We start from the raw sequence: 19,210 nt of genomic DNA on the forward strand, positions 1-19,210 counted from the left end.
GACGTCTTTAGTCTTAAAATAGAGATTTACTGATGGTCTCGAGGTCAGAAAATATGGGATTTTTCAGGTTCAATGGATTTAGTTAATGGAGTGTTCCATGTGTCATCTTCTTAAAAGAACATATAATGGGTACTTTGATGACCTGCTCAGTGAGCTTCTGCAGTTCATCATAACTGAATATTCTTTACCGTGGGATAAGTTTTCAGCACCATTTGTTTGTCTGTGAGGGTCGGGTCAACAGATGATAACACTTTCCACACACACACACACACCATGACCACACGGCGCAGATGGTAAGGCAACAGCAGCAGGAGGGAAGCAAAGGCTGCACACGAGCAGCCTCTTTCAGCGGATAGGTCTGTGAAAGGTAACCATGGAGCTCCAACCTAACAAAAGTTGTGAAAGTGGTGTGAGGTGCACATAAAGACGAACGCACAGAGAGAGAAGGTTGGCTTCGCTTTGCAGTGAAAAACAAATGAACGTTGTTTAATCTGCAGTGTGTGGGGGAATGGGATGAGGACAGGTTGGACTCTTCGTAACAATAGAAACGGTTGTCACAACAAAAGGTTTATATGCAGTTAAAGATAAGTCGGCAGATTACCAATAACAACTCACTTGTTTAGAAAAAAAACTTTTAAAAAAGTTGAGAACACGGAAACATTTTGAGGATTAGGGAGGAACTTGGCTGTGCTGCATCGCAGACGCTCAGCTGGTCTGCAGAGAGGACCCCTGAAGAGAAATGTGTCGTTCTGCTCTCCATGAAGCGTGTACCTGACTGAGCTGCTTCAGGTCCTGAAACCCCTCCAGGACCCTTCTGTATTTCCTCTCCCGGTACTTCCGGCGAATGAATGTGGCGCGCTGCTCGGCAGACACTCCGCTATGGAGCTCCTCCTCCAAGGGAAGGTTAGCGGCCCAGAAACTGTTCGCATTCTTGTTCCCCACCTCCAGGAAGAGCTGAAACATATACAACAGATGTCACTAGGGTATGAAGTCAACCTTTAACAAGCCTTAACTCACATAAGAAATCAGAATTCTGGTAGAAACTCATCAATTCTATTCGTATTTTAAGCAAACAGCTACATGATTTGTACTGAGACGAAGAGTAAAGATGTGAGTTGCAGATACCTCCACAAGTTCATTACTCCAGATGCTGATGTCCAACTTTAAGCTCCGGACCTTGGAAAGGCTCGGCCCAAGGGAGCGGTGCTGTCCTAGTGAACAGAAACACAAAGCTGTGAGTATATGGATTTATCCAAACCTTTGCTCTATCAAACATTCCTCAATCAAATATGAATCCAACAATGTTTTGCTCCCAGCCTCTGCTTTAATTCCTAAGAAGTGCACGTGACAGGAAAAAAATATGCGCAAAGCAATCTCCTTGTAGTGCACAAACACACCGAACGTCAATGATGGAATAAACAGTAAACAGGCAGCTACAAGATGGAGAAACAGAGCATGACTGCGAGCTCATTCTCGCACTCACAACAGACATATTTAGTCCCCTCAGCTCCCCTAATTGGAAATGAAAGCAGAGAATGAGGGCCATTAATTGCTAATGAATCATGAGTAATTCATTGTGTTTGTTGGTTGGCCTGTTTATTTGGGTGAACGAGAAGCTTCTGGGGTTGCTTATGGCCAAAGACAGAGCAGACATGCATAATACATTAGACAGAAACACGCTGTATGTGTGAATGTGAATTATTGTCCTGCGAGTAACGGCGGATAATTTTAGATTTACACTTGGCATGATCTCATTACAGTTTTCTATTCAGAAGTAGAGCAGCTGTGAATGAAAATGAGGGGCTACGAGGTGTGACAGGCCATCCTGACACAGTTGTAGACAGCAAAGGACCCGAGCAACCTTTGAATTATTTGCCATTTAAGAAATAAGAAAGGAAATTTAAATGGAAGTCATTTCCAAGAACCAGCTCTCAGCTCTCTTAAATAACACTGATATAAAATCATGTCTACATAGAGCAGAGCGAAAGCAAACATCATCTTAGGCTAAATGGCATTTTTGTCCAATGTAATGTGGTGCAATCTCACATGCTGTACAACAGCATCTCACTGTTTTAATCCTCGCTTTTATAAACATCTACCTGCTTTTTTGTTGTTATTCTTTACCCCTTAAAATCAGCACAATAACTCCAAACAACTACAACTTCGGCTTTGCAATTAATGATGCCATTACACGTGCAAACTCTCATATTTCTAAGGCATGTTACTGATATTTGGGAACAAATGCTATTGAAAGTCACGTGTAGTGGACATGCAGCAGTAGCACCAGAGGCGGCTCCTAAAAACTTCTCAGGAGGGGCAACAGTAGCGATGATGACTAAAGTGACCCGTTCAATGGGTAGATCAATAAGTAGCAGTAGTAAGTAGTTTTTTCTGGTGAACTCACATTACCTACACCGCATATAAGGCTTACCGCGACGCGGACACCGCGTCATGCTATGCTAATGTTTCCGAGCACAGCTATTTTGATGCGGTTTAATATGAACTCGATTGTTCATGCTTCTCGATGCGTTCAAGTCGGTTTCTGTCCACGTTAAATAACATTTGTCAATTTTAAACAGAATGCAGGGGAAAACAGAAAAGTGCATTGGCTATTCCACAGCCTGTCAGCTACGACTTGCGCTCAAACCAACTGCTGTTGTAGACTTTATTTTTCTCCTTGGTCTGCTGGTTGATCATAAGGTCGGGCTTGTCGGGTCCCAGCTCCTTAATCCGGATTTTCTCCTCCATTGTCCTTCTTGTAAACGGGTGGATAAAATAAACTGCACTTAAACTGTCATTAAACTCGCCACCATCCCGCTGATTTACCGCGCTGCACAAGCCTTTTTTTTAACCTGAAATCTGCTGCTATTTTTAGGGCCCCGTGACCATAAAATTCCCCAACGCTGATTGGTCAGATATTTATTCATTTGCCCTGGCAACAGTACACGATTGGCTGTGTGGCTGCATCGATGGGGCGCTCTGACCAGCGCCCAGTGACAGAAACGATCCGAGTCTGTGATAATTCACTGGTGAATGAATGTCAGTAGGTGGGAAATGTAGTGTATATAATTCATATTGCATGTAGGCACACGTTAGTGTGTAAACTAACATTTTTAATTGAATCTGTAAAAATATATTTTACATAATCCTCTTATCAGGGAGGGCAGTGTCCCAACGCCCCTAATATCTCCATCAACTTCAGTAGTTCTGTGGGTGAACAATGAATTGATCTCCACAAATAATGTTAAAGATGAGACACTTTTTCCCCAAGTTTTTTCTTATTTCAAGCAAGACTCCTCAACCATCAAACACACTGAATGAAAGCACACTGGAGGCTTTGCCACGGCCCTCACAGTCTCCACACAGCAAGCCTTCTGCATGAAAAATGGGTTAAACCCAAACACGAACCAGAATCAGGAGCTGATTGTAAAAAGCAGCAAAAAACAGTTCCTACAGGCCAAACAGAGGACCTTAACTTTTGCTCCCAGCTCTTTCTTTCCATTAATTTCATTGTGAGACTTTAACAAAAGCAAAGAAACCTGGTCATCATTCATTTGTTTTGCCGTGACAAGAAATATAGATTTTGCATGTCACTGTACCACTGAAAATTAGATCTTCTATCTCTACAAAATAACAGCATCAGATTTAGTTGTAGCCTGTAATGAAACGAAGGGTAGACGAGTAATGAACCAGCTTGAAGGACAAATCGTTTAGTTCTTTTTCTCAACAGCTGAACACAGCTAATATGATGCTCAGTGACACTTTTCATTTGAAATTCATTTTCTTTTCTGTAAGCACTTAAACTAACTCTGTAATATTCTGTTCTTTAAAAAGAATTGAGGGTATTTCAACAGGCAGACATGTCTCTTACTTTTTAAAAACAAATGTCAACTGATTTCAGGTGGAAAGTGTAACCCTTTTACCCCGAGACTTTTAGAAATATTGTTATGACAAAGTAAGGATTGAAGTATGTGGTGAGGATGAAGTTGTGTCGACTTGAGTTTCGTTTGAATCTGGGTTCTCGCATCACAAAGACGGGGATAATAACCGTCTTTGAGATCTCATGTCTGGCTTGACAAATGAAGGCCATAAAGCCAGATTTTGTCACATCTACCTGTGAAGGAGGGAAAACAGTTTGTTGTGGGAGCCTGCTGCAGTGCCGCGACCGTGCTCCATCCACTGAGCCGTGCAACGCCACAGGACCATTTTCACTCGTGTAAGGGTAATGAAGCCGAAAAAAGTGTGCATGTGCATGTGCCACGGGGCACACAGTGAGATCTTCTCAAATAAATAGCCTGTTGTAAATGTCTTCATCTTTCCTGTGGAACCAAAACAACACACCAAAGGGCATTCCCATCATGACAGCTTTCACAGAATGAAAAAACATGGCTCAACCCACCGTGGATTTCACCTCCAATTAAAAACTTTCCAAGCGACTCAGCCGACAGTTCACGGAGCACTTTTCCAGCCCTCTCTACAGTTGTGGCATTTTCCCCTCACTTGGTCAAGTCAGAGCGAGACAAGGTGTACTGCGTTTCTGCGTTACCGTGGCAACCGTTACCAGAAGACACATCACATTATGTGAATTGCCTCCAGGTTAAAAAAAAAAAAAAGAAGTTTACTGCAATTACTTGTGTGGGGAACAGTCTTAAGGTCATTTCAGGTGATGCCATCTCCTGTCTGGCAAGTGAGAAAGGGAAAAATAATGTGTAGAAGAATGGCTAAAACCACCAGAGCAAAAGTACCAAATACAGAGGAATCTGTGACCACCTGTTTATAGCAAGATCCAAATGTCTACAGAAATGCTTTAAAATTTAACTATTAAGTAATTTACTATAATTCACCAATTTATGGGAAGTAACTTGGTTGGTAAAGAATAATGAAAATAAATAAACAGCTGTGTGGACTGTTGGACTGGACTAGTGATCCTAATTCAACATCCACCCAGAGTCAGTAAAGCGTGCCTAACAGTGTGTGATACAGCGTGGTGGACAAAGTTAGCATCCAGCTAACGGATACAGTGGAGCATAAAGCAACTCCAGAGACAGATGTTCAACTCATGAGCTGCTTGATAAGAGAAAAGGTTGAATGAGTGAGTATCTCACTTACATTCAATGAAAATTCTGAGAGCATTAAACAGGACAGACACTTCACTCGAACATAACGTGGAATTAGGACACTGCCTGCACCTCAACTCATCAGCATAACTTCTTGTTGTTAATGGATGCTACTAATGTGTTTAAACGATGCCCCCAGTGGCCAATAATATTACTGCAGGAGGTTGAAACCTACTTTATTGTGTGCTCTGCTGCTAATGACCAGAACGGACTGGTTTGGCTTCCTGTGCAACATGGGCTGTGATAGAAGATATCAGTTCATGTGAGAGAAGATAGAAGACATCATGTTGGGTTGCTCTAATGAAGACACACGACTTATCAAGGAAATTTCAGAGCTGCTAAGTCAAACTGAAGCTTATTGGGAAGTAATCTGAACACAGACAGTTATTATTCTATGGCCCCAACTCTGTGCAATCAACATTTACTTCTTAAAGCGAGCAGAATGCAGTCGCTAACATGAATAAATAGATAGTGATTCCTTGAATGCTAACTTTGCAAACAAAGACTAAATCCTGCAGTAAAAAACTCTTTAATATTATAGAGTGACATCAGACACAGTTTAAATTCAGTCTGTTTTGGCACTAAGAGGGGAAATCATTTTCACCATTAGCCCTCTCATTACTTCTTACCTCTTGTTCAGCATTTTCAATGACAATAAAGCGTAAGTGAGTGTTAATTAAAAGCAGGAACTGGCATTCCAAACAAACAACTGCCTGATTTCAGGACTGGAGGACAGCTTCATCCCTTCGCTCCCAGCATGTCGACAAAAATGTGACATTAAACACCTCTGCTAATTAAATCAGTTTATCTGAGAGTAGATGTTGGACATCTGATGCGTACAAGTTACGCTAAGGAGAAGAATCCCATTATGCATGACTGTGGGGGAAATCTGGACGAGGAAAAACAACCAGATGATATCCCCCCACATCAAGCGTGTCCACTCCATTTCTCTCTAATCATGTCGAGCAGGTCAAGAAGCAGTCTGTGATCCCCCAAGTTCTCGCCTGTGGGGTAATCCTTGTTGTCATTTCATCTGAGCAATCCAGCATTGCCAAATAGATTAGAGAGTCCAGAGGCTGGACACCGACTCCCATAAGTGGCTTATCACCTGAGATCTCATTCCAAAAGAGCCTCGGGGTCAGAGTACATTCTCACACAGAGCACAGACCTCACATGCAGGGAGAAGGGCCAACTACCAGCACGCTCGTCTCCTCAGCTTCGCCTCACTGTGAGTCCTGTGTGAAACTTTTACCATGAAGCATGGAGTTCATCTTGCTTTCACTGTACAAACCAAGACCGGCGAGAAGAGTAAATATTATTCATATGTGATAAAATGAGGATGGTGTCTGTTGGTATTTCCAACTCGCTTCTTTTGCAGCTCGTGACCTTTTATAACCAAACAGTGCCAACTTGTGCTCCCACATCACCGGTTGAAATAGAATTTCGATGAGCTGTGAGCAAAGAGTGCCGCTTCCTTTTCAAATCATTTGGTTTTAAGAGTCTGGAAGATATAAAGCTGTCTGAGACAAATGCAGGAAAAAAAGGCATCATGTCTGCTGAAGTTTGCTGTAAATAAATGAAATGGAAAATATCATCTACACGGGATTCAGTTTGAACATTTTCAACCGGAGGGTCCAGACCTTTGAGTCTCTCCACTCCACTTGGTTGAGTTATTGCCGGATATCAAGGCACAAAACTGTTCGACAAATGATGAGATAACGAAGCCATAAGAAAACTAATGATTGGTCAATAAGGGATGGAGAGCAACACGATGACCATTTAAATCAGAAGAGCCTCTTTTTTTGCACTTTTCAGGCATGTGGAGGGTTTTTTTGTTCCACACCACTCTGCAAACCCTGGAAGACAGATATGTTGTCATGGGTGCCTATCTTTGATGAATCTTAAGTTATACAAGCCTAATTTATCCACCAGACCCCAAACCTTCATGAAGAACAAAGCTTCTTCTGTAACTGGATCACAAGTGTGATTCAAATAAAAGGAGGAAAAAACAACAACTCGATTGAATTATCGGTTAGAGGTGAAGCACATGTGCCTCTTACCTGCGCATTTTTTACAGATGACCACGCCCAGGTTGACCGACGCCCACTCCGGCTGAGGGGCGCGACAGTCCGCGCAGCTCTGGTTGGCCTCGTTGAACCAGATCTTCTCTGCCACTTCGTAGTCGTAGAGTGTCTCAGCAATCGATTCTTGGACCGCTTCAATCCACTCCTCTTTCTCCTGTTCTGACTCTGCCGTGAAGCTGCAACAATCAATTTTTTTTGCACCCACCACCCCACCGCAGACCTCAATGTTATTGATTTGATTTGAGAGAGCAATTAAACAGCATAGTAGCGCCTGGCGCTGTGACAGGGTGGGCAATCTTTAGAGCAGTTTTGGGAGGGAGTTGCTAAGTGTGTGGGTCTGTGTGTGACTGCGACAGATTCAGTGAAACTGAGAGGGAATGGAAGGGCGACAACTAAATCAATCTGTCGCAGCGTGCAGTTCAACAATCTATAAACTTCTAATGCAGGATATTTTTCCAGGATATTATTTCAACATTAGGCCCCGGAAAGTTGAGAAAAGTTGATGGGAAAAGTGTCCCCATATAACCGATTTAAAGCTTCAATATACATTTAAAAAAATCATGTTCAACACGGGTTCCATCAAGACTTGGAAGCAGAGCGTTGCCACTATGAAAGTGATAGCATGAAAAAAAAGAAAAGAATGGGCTGGGTAATACACAGTTATGTGAAAAGAGTCCATTTCTAAGGTTTTACGTATCAGGTCACATAAAAAAATCATCTGGTCTTAGGATTAGCAGCAAATGTTGCCCCCCATCGATCTCTTAAGGGCTATGAGGTCATTTTCAGATAATTTGGACTTTTCACAAGCGGAACACATTTAACACAATCTTCCAAAGATGTCCAAACAGGCTGATCCTGAGGTCGGACTGTGCAGGCCGAGCAAAGCGCCATCTCAGACTCCACAGGCCTCAGTTAGCACATTAAATGTTAAAGTTAACAGCAACAGAGGAGATGTTTGGTCATAATGCACAGCAGCACGTTTGGAGAAAACCAAACGCAGCACATCAGCTCAAACACCTCATGCCAGTGGTGGATGAAAGGCCATCAAACGTTTAGCCAAATAATCGTGCAGCAGGAGAAGATCCCAAGCAAGGTGGTTCTACAAGTTACTGAATCAATGGGGTGTGCTTAGTTTTACACACACCACATCTCAAATAATGTGTTTACATGCACTGTAATAAGCTGGGTATAACTGGATTACTCCATGCACACTTACAGATGCCCTGTACGTCATTCACATGTCCCTGAGACATAGACATGGTGGAAGAACTGTATATTATTGCTGGATCTGTCTGACAAGCATGTCCAGATATATCTTGAAAGGGGAAGTCAGTAGTTCAGTGTTTACATTTCAAAGAAGTTGTTAGAGGTCATTAATAGCTCAAGATTATCTACTTTATATATGCTGAGTATAGTAGGTTTAACAAGCGATATGCATGGGAGACCAAACGGGTCAAAAAGACTGACAGCAAGAACAACAAAGATGGACGGAAATATACAACTGGGAGGAAAGAGAAACAGAGAGCACACGAGCTTGACTGAAAGAAGCACTTAGAAAGAAGAAATTAGACCACTGGTCTCCATGGCAACTTGGCAACCGGTGTAAAGTAAGACAGAAGATGTGAGGGGTGTGTGGGGTGGAAGGAGGCCGCACTGAATGGTCGGCGGTGGGGTGGGAGGGGGGGGCTTTCGCCCAGAGCGGAGGATGTGCACCAGGCCAGCCTCACCCAAACAACCCAGCAGAGATCAATAGGTTGATTGGTTCAGCTGTTCTGTCTCTTTGGAGGGGCCCAGGGCTTAGGGCCCCTCCAAAGAGACGACTGTTCACGCTGTCTGCTGGACTACATCACAGCCCCCGAAGACCACAGGCGGAGCAGAGGGAGGCGGCGAGGAAGTAGGTGACGGGGCCGCAGAGCGGCAGCTTAATGCGGTGAATCGGATGAAGCCACAAAATAAACTGCAGCTTCAAGGACAACGAGTGTAGAAAAACAGCCAAATGAAAGACAGAATTAGAGCTGCAATCAGACTAATTATCTAGTTGTCAGAGCTAAAAGATATCAAAGAGAGCAATGAATACTTTTAGAGATGAAAGCAAGTTTGATCACAGGATAACCTCTGTTTTAACAGAGATTAAATATGTAAAGCGTTCAAAGATAGTTTGGAGGAATACTTTCCAGCCAAAGAGCCAGGTGCCGATAAAAACATCACTTTTTCTTTTCTTGGCTTAATAAAAATGGTGAATCTCTTCCCCATCTTCTGCCTGTTCGTACCTCAGCAGCGACGCTCTGTCTGCAGTAAGAGTTGTGAACCTGTCCAAATGTTTCAATACACACCAGCAAACACAAAAAGCAGGCAAACATTTTTCTCCCATTGAGCCCTTGAGCTGGGCATTCATCTGCAGCTTCACTGCAGCACAAGCGCACTCTGATCAACGTTGCTGAGTGTCTTTGCTTTGTATCGTCTCCTCTCACCTGAGCCTCATTGTCACTCTCTGTACTGGGAAGAGTTGGCTGTTGTATCCAGCACAACGGACTGTACGCTCCGTCCATTTAATGGGAGCAAAACAATGGAAAAGCCAAAGTGAGTCTCCACAGCTTAAAGTGATTAGATGAGTTTCTCGCTAATCTCCACCTTGGGCGGGTTGGAGGAAGCTTCCAGGGTCACCAATCGATTGGATCCACAAACACACACTCGCATACAGAATGAAACCCTTTCAGCGATCACCTTATCAAAACAATTCTGAAGACCTGAGCTCATTTTAATTTCACTTTTTTTGCTGGGGTCCAATTACGACGGGTTTGCTAACGAAGCGGCCGTACGATGGGACCATTAAGGCAGCTGCCGCAAACAGATCGATCGCACATGGGTAACAAGGGCAAAAAGAAAAAAAAGATCTTTATACATGGCAAAAACAAGAGGTAAAAAGAGAAAGCGATGAACAAGCGTGCACAAACAAACGAGCCGAGCTTTCTTTCCAGGCAGCTGTCACGCTTCTCTTCTAAATGGGCCATTACAGCACAAGCCAGCAGCGCGCTCATTGATTGGAGGCCCTCAGGGGACAGGAGTCACCTGAAAGGCTTTGTGCCCTACAGAGGCAGAGATACCTGCACATGTCTCAGGGGAGACTTCATAAAAACAACCCTGATCGATAATTAGTGGTTTTTGTACAGGACCCTGTTCTCATGTAGTGTGCACAATGCACTGATCAATACATCTGCGAGCTGTGTTGTGGGTTCAGTGATTCACAAGGTGCTTTGTGAAGGAGATTTGACAAAAGTGCTAATGAAGGAAGGAAAAGTAAACTTGGGAGAAGATATTCTTTTTCCTCATTAGAGCAGAGTAATAACTTTGAGACATGCCTGCTCATTACTTTTATGTTTCACCTCTGAAAAGGGAAAACCGTGCGTGCACGGATTAGCTTTGAGTGGTTCTGTCATTTAAGTCAGCTGCTTTGGAAGTGAATCAGTAGGTCGTCATTTTAATGTTCAGAACCTTCACAAACAAACGAGGAAGAGTCCTATGGATGGAGAGGTAGCTTACTGATGGGATGGTTTTAATGATGAAATCCAGCAAACTTAACTTAAAACAGTGAGCTATGAGGCACAAACTTCAGTTTTTGGCAGACCCAAACAGTCTGTTCGGGTTACAGAATGAGCTGTGCAACGGCTTACAGAGGAATGAGGTCCTCGGGTTAAACATACATGTCTACCATTTTCTTTCCTCACCTCCCGTCCCGAATGCCTCAGCAACAGCGCAACCCCTGACATAATATGTCCATGTCACATGCACAGAGAAAGCTGTCCGGTGAGTACACTGGCAATTATCCTCGTGGACGTGGCAGAGCAACTGTAATTGGGGGAAACTGTTGCCAGGAGGGTTTTGGCTCTCTGGTGTTAAACTTCATCTTTATAGATTACCAAACTAATTGCGTATCTGCTCACATAATCACGGCTTTTCATCGACAGAGCACGAGAACTGGAGCGGAAACATTATTTTGATGACTTCTGTTTGTAATTTTCCGCTAGCAGCTGATAGGAGCCAAAATAAAGTTTGTGGTGCAGTTTTATGACTTCTCAAGAATTTGCAGCTCTGCCCACACACTCTCACACCACGGTTTTTTTTCCCCACCAGGCCAAACTGCATGTTAACTTGTTGTTCGTGCAGGTGGTTTACATCTTGGATGATGTCACAACTTGATGGTGAAGTTTAGACCCAAAATAAAGTGACCACTTGTCATCAGATCTCATTCGTGCTTTATAAGATAAACTGCAAACAGGACATCAGTCGGCTCCGTTTTCCTCAGATCTCAGATCCAGTGGTCTGTGAGAGTGTGAGTGCACAGCTAAGACGTGCACACTCTACTTTAACTCTCCACACTTTTAATTGTGGACCTTTTTTTTGCTGTGCAGGATTTCAGGAGAAGCCTAAAACCCTTGACAGAGCTGAGCTCAGTGTCAAAAGTAACTTCACTGGCAAGAGTTCCTCAACTATATGGTTGGATTGAGATGAAAATCCATCAGAGGAATATGAATTCTGTCTGTAAATGCTTCACATTCGCATCACACATATCCTGTGTTTGTGGGAAAAGGAGGCAAAGCAAAACACACAGATTAAGATGTACATTTATGCTCAGCTGCACACAGGCTGCACGAACCCATATGAAGAGCCGACATACCAGAAGTTCTTGAAGGGTGTGTTAACTTCAAAGCCCCGGCGGTCCACGTCTCTAATGTTGGCAGCGGTCAGTTCCACTTCACCAATAGCCAGCCCCGCTTTAAAGTCCTGAAACAAACACAGCGCCCAACAGAGAGATTACATGTCAGCACATTACATGCTGTCGGTTTATTCACAGAAGAGCGCTGACAGCTTCATCTCTGACTGATCAGTACGAGCCCAGAGGTGGTTAGCAACGTGAGCATAGAGACAGGAAGGCAAGAACCACGCGAAACCGCGAGCATGGTCGTTTCAACTATTCCTGGTATTTGTCTGAACATTTATTTTATAATATAAATTTATAATAACTCCATCCAGAGGAGAACACAGAGAAAATGATGCTTGGCCTGGTGGCGATAGAGTAGCCTGTTGAAAATAATGGAACATCGGACAGTCGCTGGCTTTTCTTCTTCTTCCCAAGGATGCACAAACTGTCTGTATGGAATAAAGAGAGACATCAGGGAGGGGAAGAAGAGGCTTCGTGTGTATTGTTGTGTTGATCGAGATGTGTGTGCATGTGTGTATTCACACCTGAGCATAAAGGCAAATCTCTATGAAAGCCAAAGCTGCATCAGGGGAAAGCAAACCACCTCAGGCTTTCAGCCTCAATGTTTCCCGACGCCCATTTTCGAAATTGGGGTTAGATGCAGAGAAACAGTTCTCATATGTTCCGCTGTAACTCTGCACCCCGCCCTCTTCCACTTGACCCGCAACACTCAGCAGTTTGGAGCATTTTCTATAGCGTTGAGCTCTGAGCCAAGAAAGAAAAACAGACTGGAAGACCGAGGAAGTGCCCCAACACCCACACATTTAGGCAAAACATACAGGCGTACAGCGTTACATTACAGGAAAATATTCACAGGCAAAGCTGAAAACATGAGTCCAAAGATGAAGGAAATGAAGGAATGGAGAAAGTATATGTTAAAGAAGGTTATAGTAATCTGGGTGAATCTAGGTCAGCTGAACATTTGACAGAAGAAATTAGATGTGGATAAAAAGCCAGAACAAAGCACTATTTATGCCAATACAGCTCGATGGTATTCCAAGATTCTGCTTAAACGAGGAGCACTAAACACTGGCGTGCTCTGCCAGCTATAAATCATGTGCATTTTCCGTGCTGACTGTTCCTCACCAGCAAAACAATTTACACTAATTAAACTAAACAAAGAAGAAAATGAATCAACACCATCTTTGTTGATTGGGCGCTTTTTTGGAAATCCATGGCCTGCCAGTGAAAACGAGTGCGTTTTGTGTGCGTGAAGGGGAGCGCTGCCGTGTGTCTCGCAGGATAATTAGTGTCAAACTTTGCAGAGCAGCCAGATTTTCCAGACTGCAGCACAAGATGGCGGTAACTTAAATATTTGCATGTTGCAGAAATCCCAGCCTGATCTTTTCACATTGTGTGGGATGGTTCAATTTGGGCTGTCAAAACCTTCATTTGACAATCGCAAGCTTCAATTATACCATTTCACACAAAATTAGAAGACTGGTGAAAAACACAAGACAATTTCCCCTTCTCGCCACAGTGATACTGAGAGGGGACGATGACACAGAATCGGGAGCAACACTCAGACCCTATGAAGCGTCATGGGTAATTAAGACACTCTGATCTTAGAAGAGGATGACAGAGGAGCCAGAAGAAGATAATGTGTGTGACACCAATGAATACAGAGTATGGAAAGGTCCTAATTGAGCTAAAACTTTTGATGTGAGGGCTTCGGGGCAGCTGAAACTTGCCTCCATATCCTATCAATTATAACTATGTGGAGTTATTGCTCTTTTAAGTTCAGTATGTTCAGAGGTTTGGAGATGCATGACGCGATAATGAGAGTGTGGGGGTGACAGAGTGTAAAGCAACCTCATTCGAAGCTTATTGTTGCTAACCATTCAATTCAATCAAGAACCTTCAGGAGACAGAATACTGTAATTCAAACACAGAGGGATCAATGGTGTACATGCAGACTGGGCAATAGGAGAAAGGTGCACGGTGTATGTGCATTCCCACCAGTGTGGATGTATGTGCTGAGAGGGCAAAGCAGTCACCTATACCAAATGACCCTCATCCCTCTCAGGCAGCCAATTAGAGAGCTGGGTGTAAGCGGCCGTCCAGCCTTCACCCCTCGTTACCTACCCAATATGTGCAGTGGCCTCCTGCCCCTCTCCAGTTAATTCACCAAGGATGGAAGGAAGGAGGCGTGGAATAAGGAAGGAAAGGGATAAGGGGTAAAAGTAACTCACCCAATTACAACTGGCAATGGTTAGGTGGCAATAATGGCGCTTACAGAGGAAGAAGGGGAGCGTTTGCATGCACGTGGGACTTGATTCGCTTAGATACTTCTTGCCCACATCCAATGCAAAGCTAAGCATAGAACAAGAACCCAAAAAACAAAAAAAACAAAAATCTTTGCGAAAAAGAACTTTTCTTGCACCTACAATGGAAAATGAATAACATTCACTTCCTCAAGTTTGTTCAAAGGTTGGTCTGAATATATTAGAAATGCATCCAATTATAATTTCTCTGAAAAGGTTTCCAACCTCTTATTGTGCAAATCAGTCACTCCTCAGTACAGAGCTGCTCAATAAGGAACCAGACAAATAGAGGCAGCCTCTACTACCTCCAATTCTAAGTTCACTCAACCAATCAAGCTGCTCTAAAAGCATGCAGGGTAAGACTTGCGAGTTGAAAAGAGCACACGCTCAAAGAAGAAAAATGTCCGTGGATTACTTCGAACATCAGACAGCCAGGCCAAGGAGGCAATGATGGGTCACAGAAAACCGAGGCCAAGACAGCTGAGACTTGGAGGAAAAAGAAAAATAGAAATAAGCAAGTGACGAATGCATTTACAGTGAAAAATACCAAATAAAATAGAGCGATAAAGACCCTATAAGTCTGACGGCTGCTTGAATGTGATCAAGCCAGATTCCCATTAATCTGTTTCAGACAATGATGATCTCTTGGGGACTTTACTGACTCCCTGACTTTCTTCAAGATCCACCAGGAGATCATATTTTGTAGATTTATTTCCAAAAAGATGGCCTTCCCATAAGCACTGACATCTTTCAGCTCCCTGTACCATGTTTCCTAACTTTCCCATCTTTGGTTCACACACTGCTCTCATAAACCTCCTTTCAGCCAATGTTCACTGTACACTACCTGCACAGCAATAAATAGAACACATAACCAGCTTTTAATACAGGTAGAAAGACATATACAAATGAAACGGTAAGTATTGTACATTAACGGGTGAGCAGAAACACAGCAGCACCAAATAAATGCTAATCTTTGTCTGAGTTTGCATCAATCGGTAAATGTTTTCTGACATATTCACCTTTTCAACGTTAATGTGTCAGTTTTGTGGCAACATATTGTTGCACTGCCCTGAAGTAACAAAGGGGGATAAATTGTTAAGCTGCTGGCAGGTCAGAGAAACAGGGAAAGCTCCTTGTTGTTAGCAGATTCAGCTGAATTTGTATTTATGTAATAACACTTTGTTAATCCTAAAATTAGAATTATTTTGCAGCATGAAGAGTAAAAAAAAGCAATTGTGTAAAGTTATTGCTGAACTGTATTAATGTTCCTGTTGCAGCGGAGCAAAGTAGCTGTGACTGAACACACTTTGCTTTTTAAACCTATGTTAAGTGGAGGGTGTGCAGCATTGTCCATGTCTCCTGTGCTGCTTCTCCGACACATAACCTCTTAGTCTCACAAACTATGGTCCGTTTGTGAGGTAGTCAAAAATCCAGGCAATTGTGGAGGCACCCACCTGTATTTTCTGGACCTTTTCATGCAACCGTTCAGGCTGGATTGTGTTACAAACACTGAGGAAATTAAAGAACATGATCCTCACAGTGCTAGCTGCTTTGTCCTCGCTGAAGCAGGTATATAATGGCTTCTTGAACCCCGAAAGCCTGGGATAATAAGCAAACTGTACCGGGCTTTAAAAGACATTCAACTCCCTCCTTAGGTGAGCCAAAAACAGTCTCTCCAGGACTTTCGTGATGTGGGACATTGGAGCAGCTGATGTGTAGTCACTGAGGGCAGATACATGAGACTTTTTAGGTACTGGAATAAGGAAGGGTTTCCTCCAGGGCACATCAACCTTCTCCTGACTGAAGCTAAGGTTGAAGAGGTGCTTCAGAATCCTACACAGTCTTTCAGGACCCTGGAGATTCCACCTGCAGTCTTGTCATGGTTCTGTTTCTCAAGGTGCCTCCTCATCTGGCTGCTGGACACACACAGGCTCGGGGGGGAAGCAGAGGAAGTCTCAGTGTGGCCTGCTGTGACTAGAAAGTTATGGATACAGGAAGGGTGTGAGGTCCGTGTTGCAGGAGGCAGGTGAGGAGAATGTTGAGTGTTGTCCTGAACTAAACCTCAGTGGCTCATGTCCCAGCTTCCATCATTCTGATCCTCAAGAAGTAGTCCATCTCCACCGAGATTTCACGGGTGACAGCAAGAAATACGATCATACAACCTTCGATCAGTCTTTCAGTGACTGGATGCAAAACAAGAGAACATCTGTGATGTATGGGATAATAAACATGAAACAAGAAGCTCTGCTTGTAGCAATTTACCTGTGATGCAGCACAAACCAGGGAGATCATTTTCAGAGTAAAGGTGAATGTGCGCGATGCACGTTATGCACCGCGTGACTCTCTGTACCCTGGTGTTTAAATGACCTTAAAACACAGCTCCATCACAGGGCTTACGGTCCGTGAGAATGGGGTAGGGGTGGTGAGGGAGGAGCTGGGAGGATGATGTTTCCAATAGCTCGTTCATCATCTTAGATTAAATACTCCACTCCACTGAACTTGAACGGGACAACGGTCTACCTCCCTCTCTGCGCTCTTGTTCTCCATCACTCTCTCCTTTCCTTCCAAACAACCAATGCTCATTTTTTGCTCATGCAAACCATACATCACAGAAGTCTTTCCATCCCTGCGCTTCATTTATCTCTTTGTTACTTGTCTCTTAACTCTGTCTTTCACTTCTTGCCTGCTTTCCCCTCTGCAAAACGCACTGCCGCTGCTGCAGCATTTATGCAGGGGATTTAGCTTGTAAGCTGAAATAATACAATTAATTTGTTCTCTCCCCAATTCTCCCTTTCCCTCGGTTTCTCCCGCTGTCTCAGATCAAGGAAGTGGAAATGTGCTGACATGGAGGGATACCCAAAAGAGAATTCTAACAAAGATGTTTGTTCACGCTAATGAAGAAAATAATGAAAGGCAAACAACAAAACTGCAAGTGCGAGCAAAACGAATTGAGAGCCAAGGAGGGATGGAAATGAGTTGAATGCAAGTAGCATTATCAAGTATGCACAAATATGGAGTGAGGTAATAGTATCACTGTGGAGAGGTATCTTTCAATCTCACCCTGCTCGTGGGACAAGAGCGGGAACAGAGCAGAGAAGCTGTACATGAGCAGGGACCATCAGGGTTTAATTGGCCTGACATCAAATAAGAAAGACTCGAGAGAAACTATGAGTAAGAGAAAATCTATTTCCTCTTTATTCCACAGCTAAAATTGGAGATTAAGCTCTTCTTATCAAAAAGAGTGCGTTAATCTGTGGCAATTTATTCTGGGCACACAACAATACCGAGGGAGATAATTATGGGCTTCTATGCTGTTTGTTGCTTTTCCTTTTCAACAGAAAAGTCTGAATTTCAGAGTTCCCAGAAAAGGACTTCAAAAGGATCTCGTCCATAAAAAAGAACTCCAACCAGGAAAAGTGAAAGCCTCACCAACACGGACTTCAAAATCCAAGACAGCCGCTTTGCTTCTTCACTGTGGTTAATGCTGTAGTGACGTACATTTCACTAGACTTTTATCTGTTGCTGTGTCAGCAGCTCAGCAGTCCACACATACATGTTGTTAATACTGCAGTTAAGCCTTCTCCAACACATATTTATCAGCTCAGAACTCAGATCTGTTTGTCTGTTGTTGTTTTCCCCGTTTCCAGACTTCTGCTGGCCCTATCCTGCAGTAAAGTAAATCAGTCACCCTTTGTTTGTGAACTGCGGGGGATTCTTTCACTGCTAAACTAAAGATAAAGATAACTAAACTTCTCCTTCATAAATATCGTTTCTGTCAACATACCTGCACCTGAAAAGGCCAGGAGTACTCATTTGAAGATTTTAAATGGGAATATTGTATCAAATCACCCATAATCCTGAGCCCCAAATACTGCCCAGCATCATTCCAGAGTTCGCCCTTTCAGAGAAGATTTACTAAGCACTAAGTACACAAGGTCAGAGATAAAAGGAATGGAGCCTGAAAAAAGTTTAAAAGGGTAAGTGCAGCACTGTTAATAATTAATGGACGAGAACTCTGGATTTAGTCCCACAAGCAAAAAATCTCAACTCTGATGGAAGCACCGAACTTTTTAAACGGGTTGAAAAAAAAAGTACAGGATCATTTCCTAAATTCCTCCTCTTTGGTTGAGTTTTCTAACATTTTTTCATATTCTCCCTCTGAGGAGCACGTGGGGCAAAATGTGGTAAATACAAATAATCAAAGTAGTTGAGGTGTTGAAGCATAAAATTAACAGCGCTTGTAGTCCCAAACCACTGGGAAAGCTTAAATCAGGGCTTCATTTTCGTTTTCAATTCATGCAGCTTAAAATGAGAGTGGTACGACACATCTACATCAACAGAGATCTGTTACAGAAGCTTATGATCCCTGATCACCTCATTCCCCTCAGGAAAACTGAGAAAAAGCAGAGACTGGGCAATTCTAACCTGCTCTACAACTGCTTGGGATTTTACAACCACAGACCAGAGGTCAGATAGAAAATAACACTAAATGGGTGTGAGGAGAGGAGCTGCTGCCGGATCTGTTGCTTTAAGTGCGACACTCCTGCGTCGGCCGGATCAGGGATCAATTGGAACAAAGCGGCACCGAGATTCATCTAAACAGAAGGTCATAAAAGTATTCTGAAGAGCCAAGACTCACCCTGAAATTCTCTCTTTCCCCAAAAGTGACAAGAACTCCCCTCTGAGCGGATCAATCCCACCAAAAAGACCAAACCAGGGCGGGGCACTAATCTGCCTTATTTCACATGAAGAAAACATGTTTTTCATTGTGTAAACCGGTCAGTGTCAAAGTATTAATATTTTTGATATAGTTGCAGATCCTGACAATTCAAGCTGAAGGAAATTCAAAGTTCTTTAAACGTACATTTCAGCATGAAACCACATAACAAACAACTTTAATTGAGCCTCTGATCATTGAACTGAGAGAGTGTTTATGTTGTGTAACATTTGATAATTAGTCATGTAGTCATTTTAATTTCAGTTGGG

The 19,210-nt window shown here is 43.1% G+C and overlaps 1 protein-coding gene across 1 annotated transcript in view; it reads right to left on the reverse strand.

Moving 5' to 3' along the window:
• Window positions 1-19,210, reverse strand: part of arap2 (ArfGAP with RhoGAP domain, ankyrin repeat and PH domain 2) — a 114,338-nt gene that overhangs the window by 59,133 nt on the left and 35,995 nt on the right. The window contains exons 10-13 of the mRNA XM_072377002.1: window positions 11,877-11,983; window positions 7,178-7,377; window positions 1,126-1,211; window positions 772-954 (exon numbers count right to left, since the gene is read on the reverse strand). Of these exons, the coding sequence (XP_072233103.1) occupies window positions 772-954; window positions 1,126-1,211; window positions 7,178-7,377; window positions 11,877-11,983 (576 nt within the window). The remainder of the gene's footprint in view (window positions 1-771; window positions 955-1,125; window positions 1,212-7,177; window positions 7,378-11,876; window positions 11,984-19,210) is intronic.

The sequence above is a fragment of the Leuresthes tenuis genome, unplaced genomic scaffold (genome assembly GCF_036924035.1).
Source record: "Leuresthes tenuis unplaced genomic scaffold, fLeuTen1.0.hap1 SCAF_22, whole genome shotgun sequence".
NCBI classification, from domain to species: Eukaryota; Metazoa; Chordata; class Actinopteri; order Atheriniformes; family Atherinopsidae; genus Leuresthes; species Leuresthes tenuis.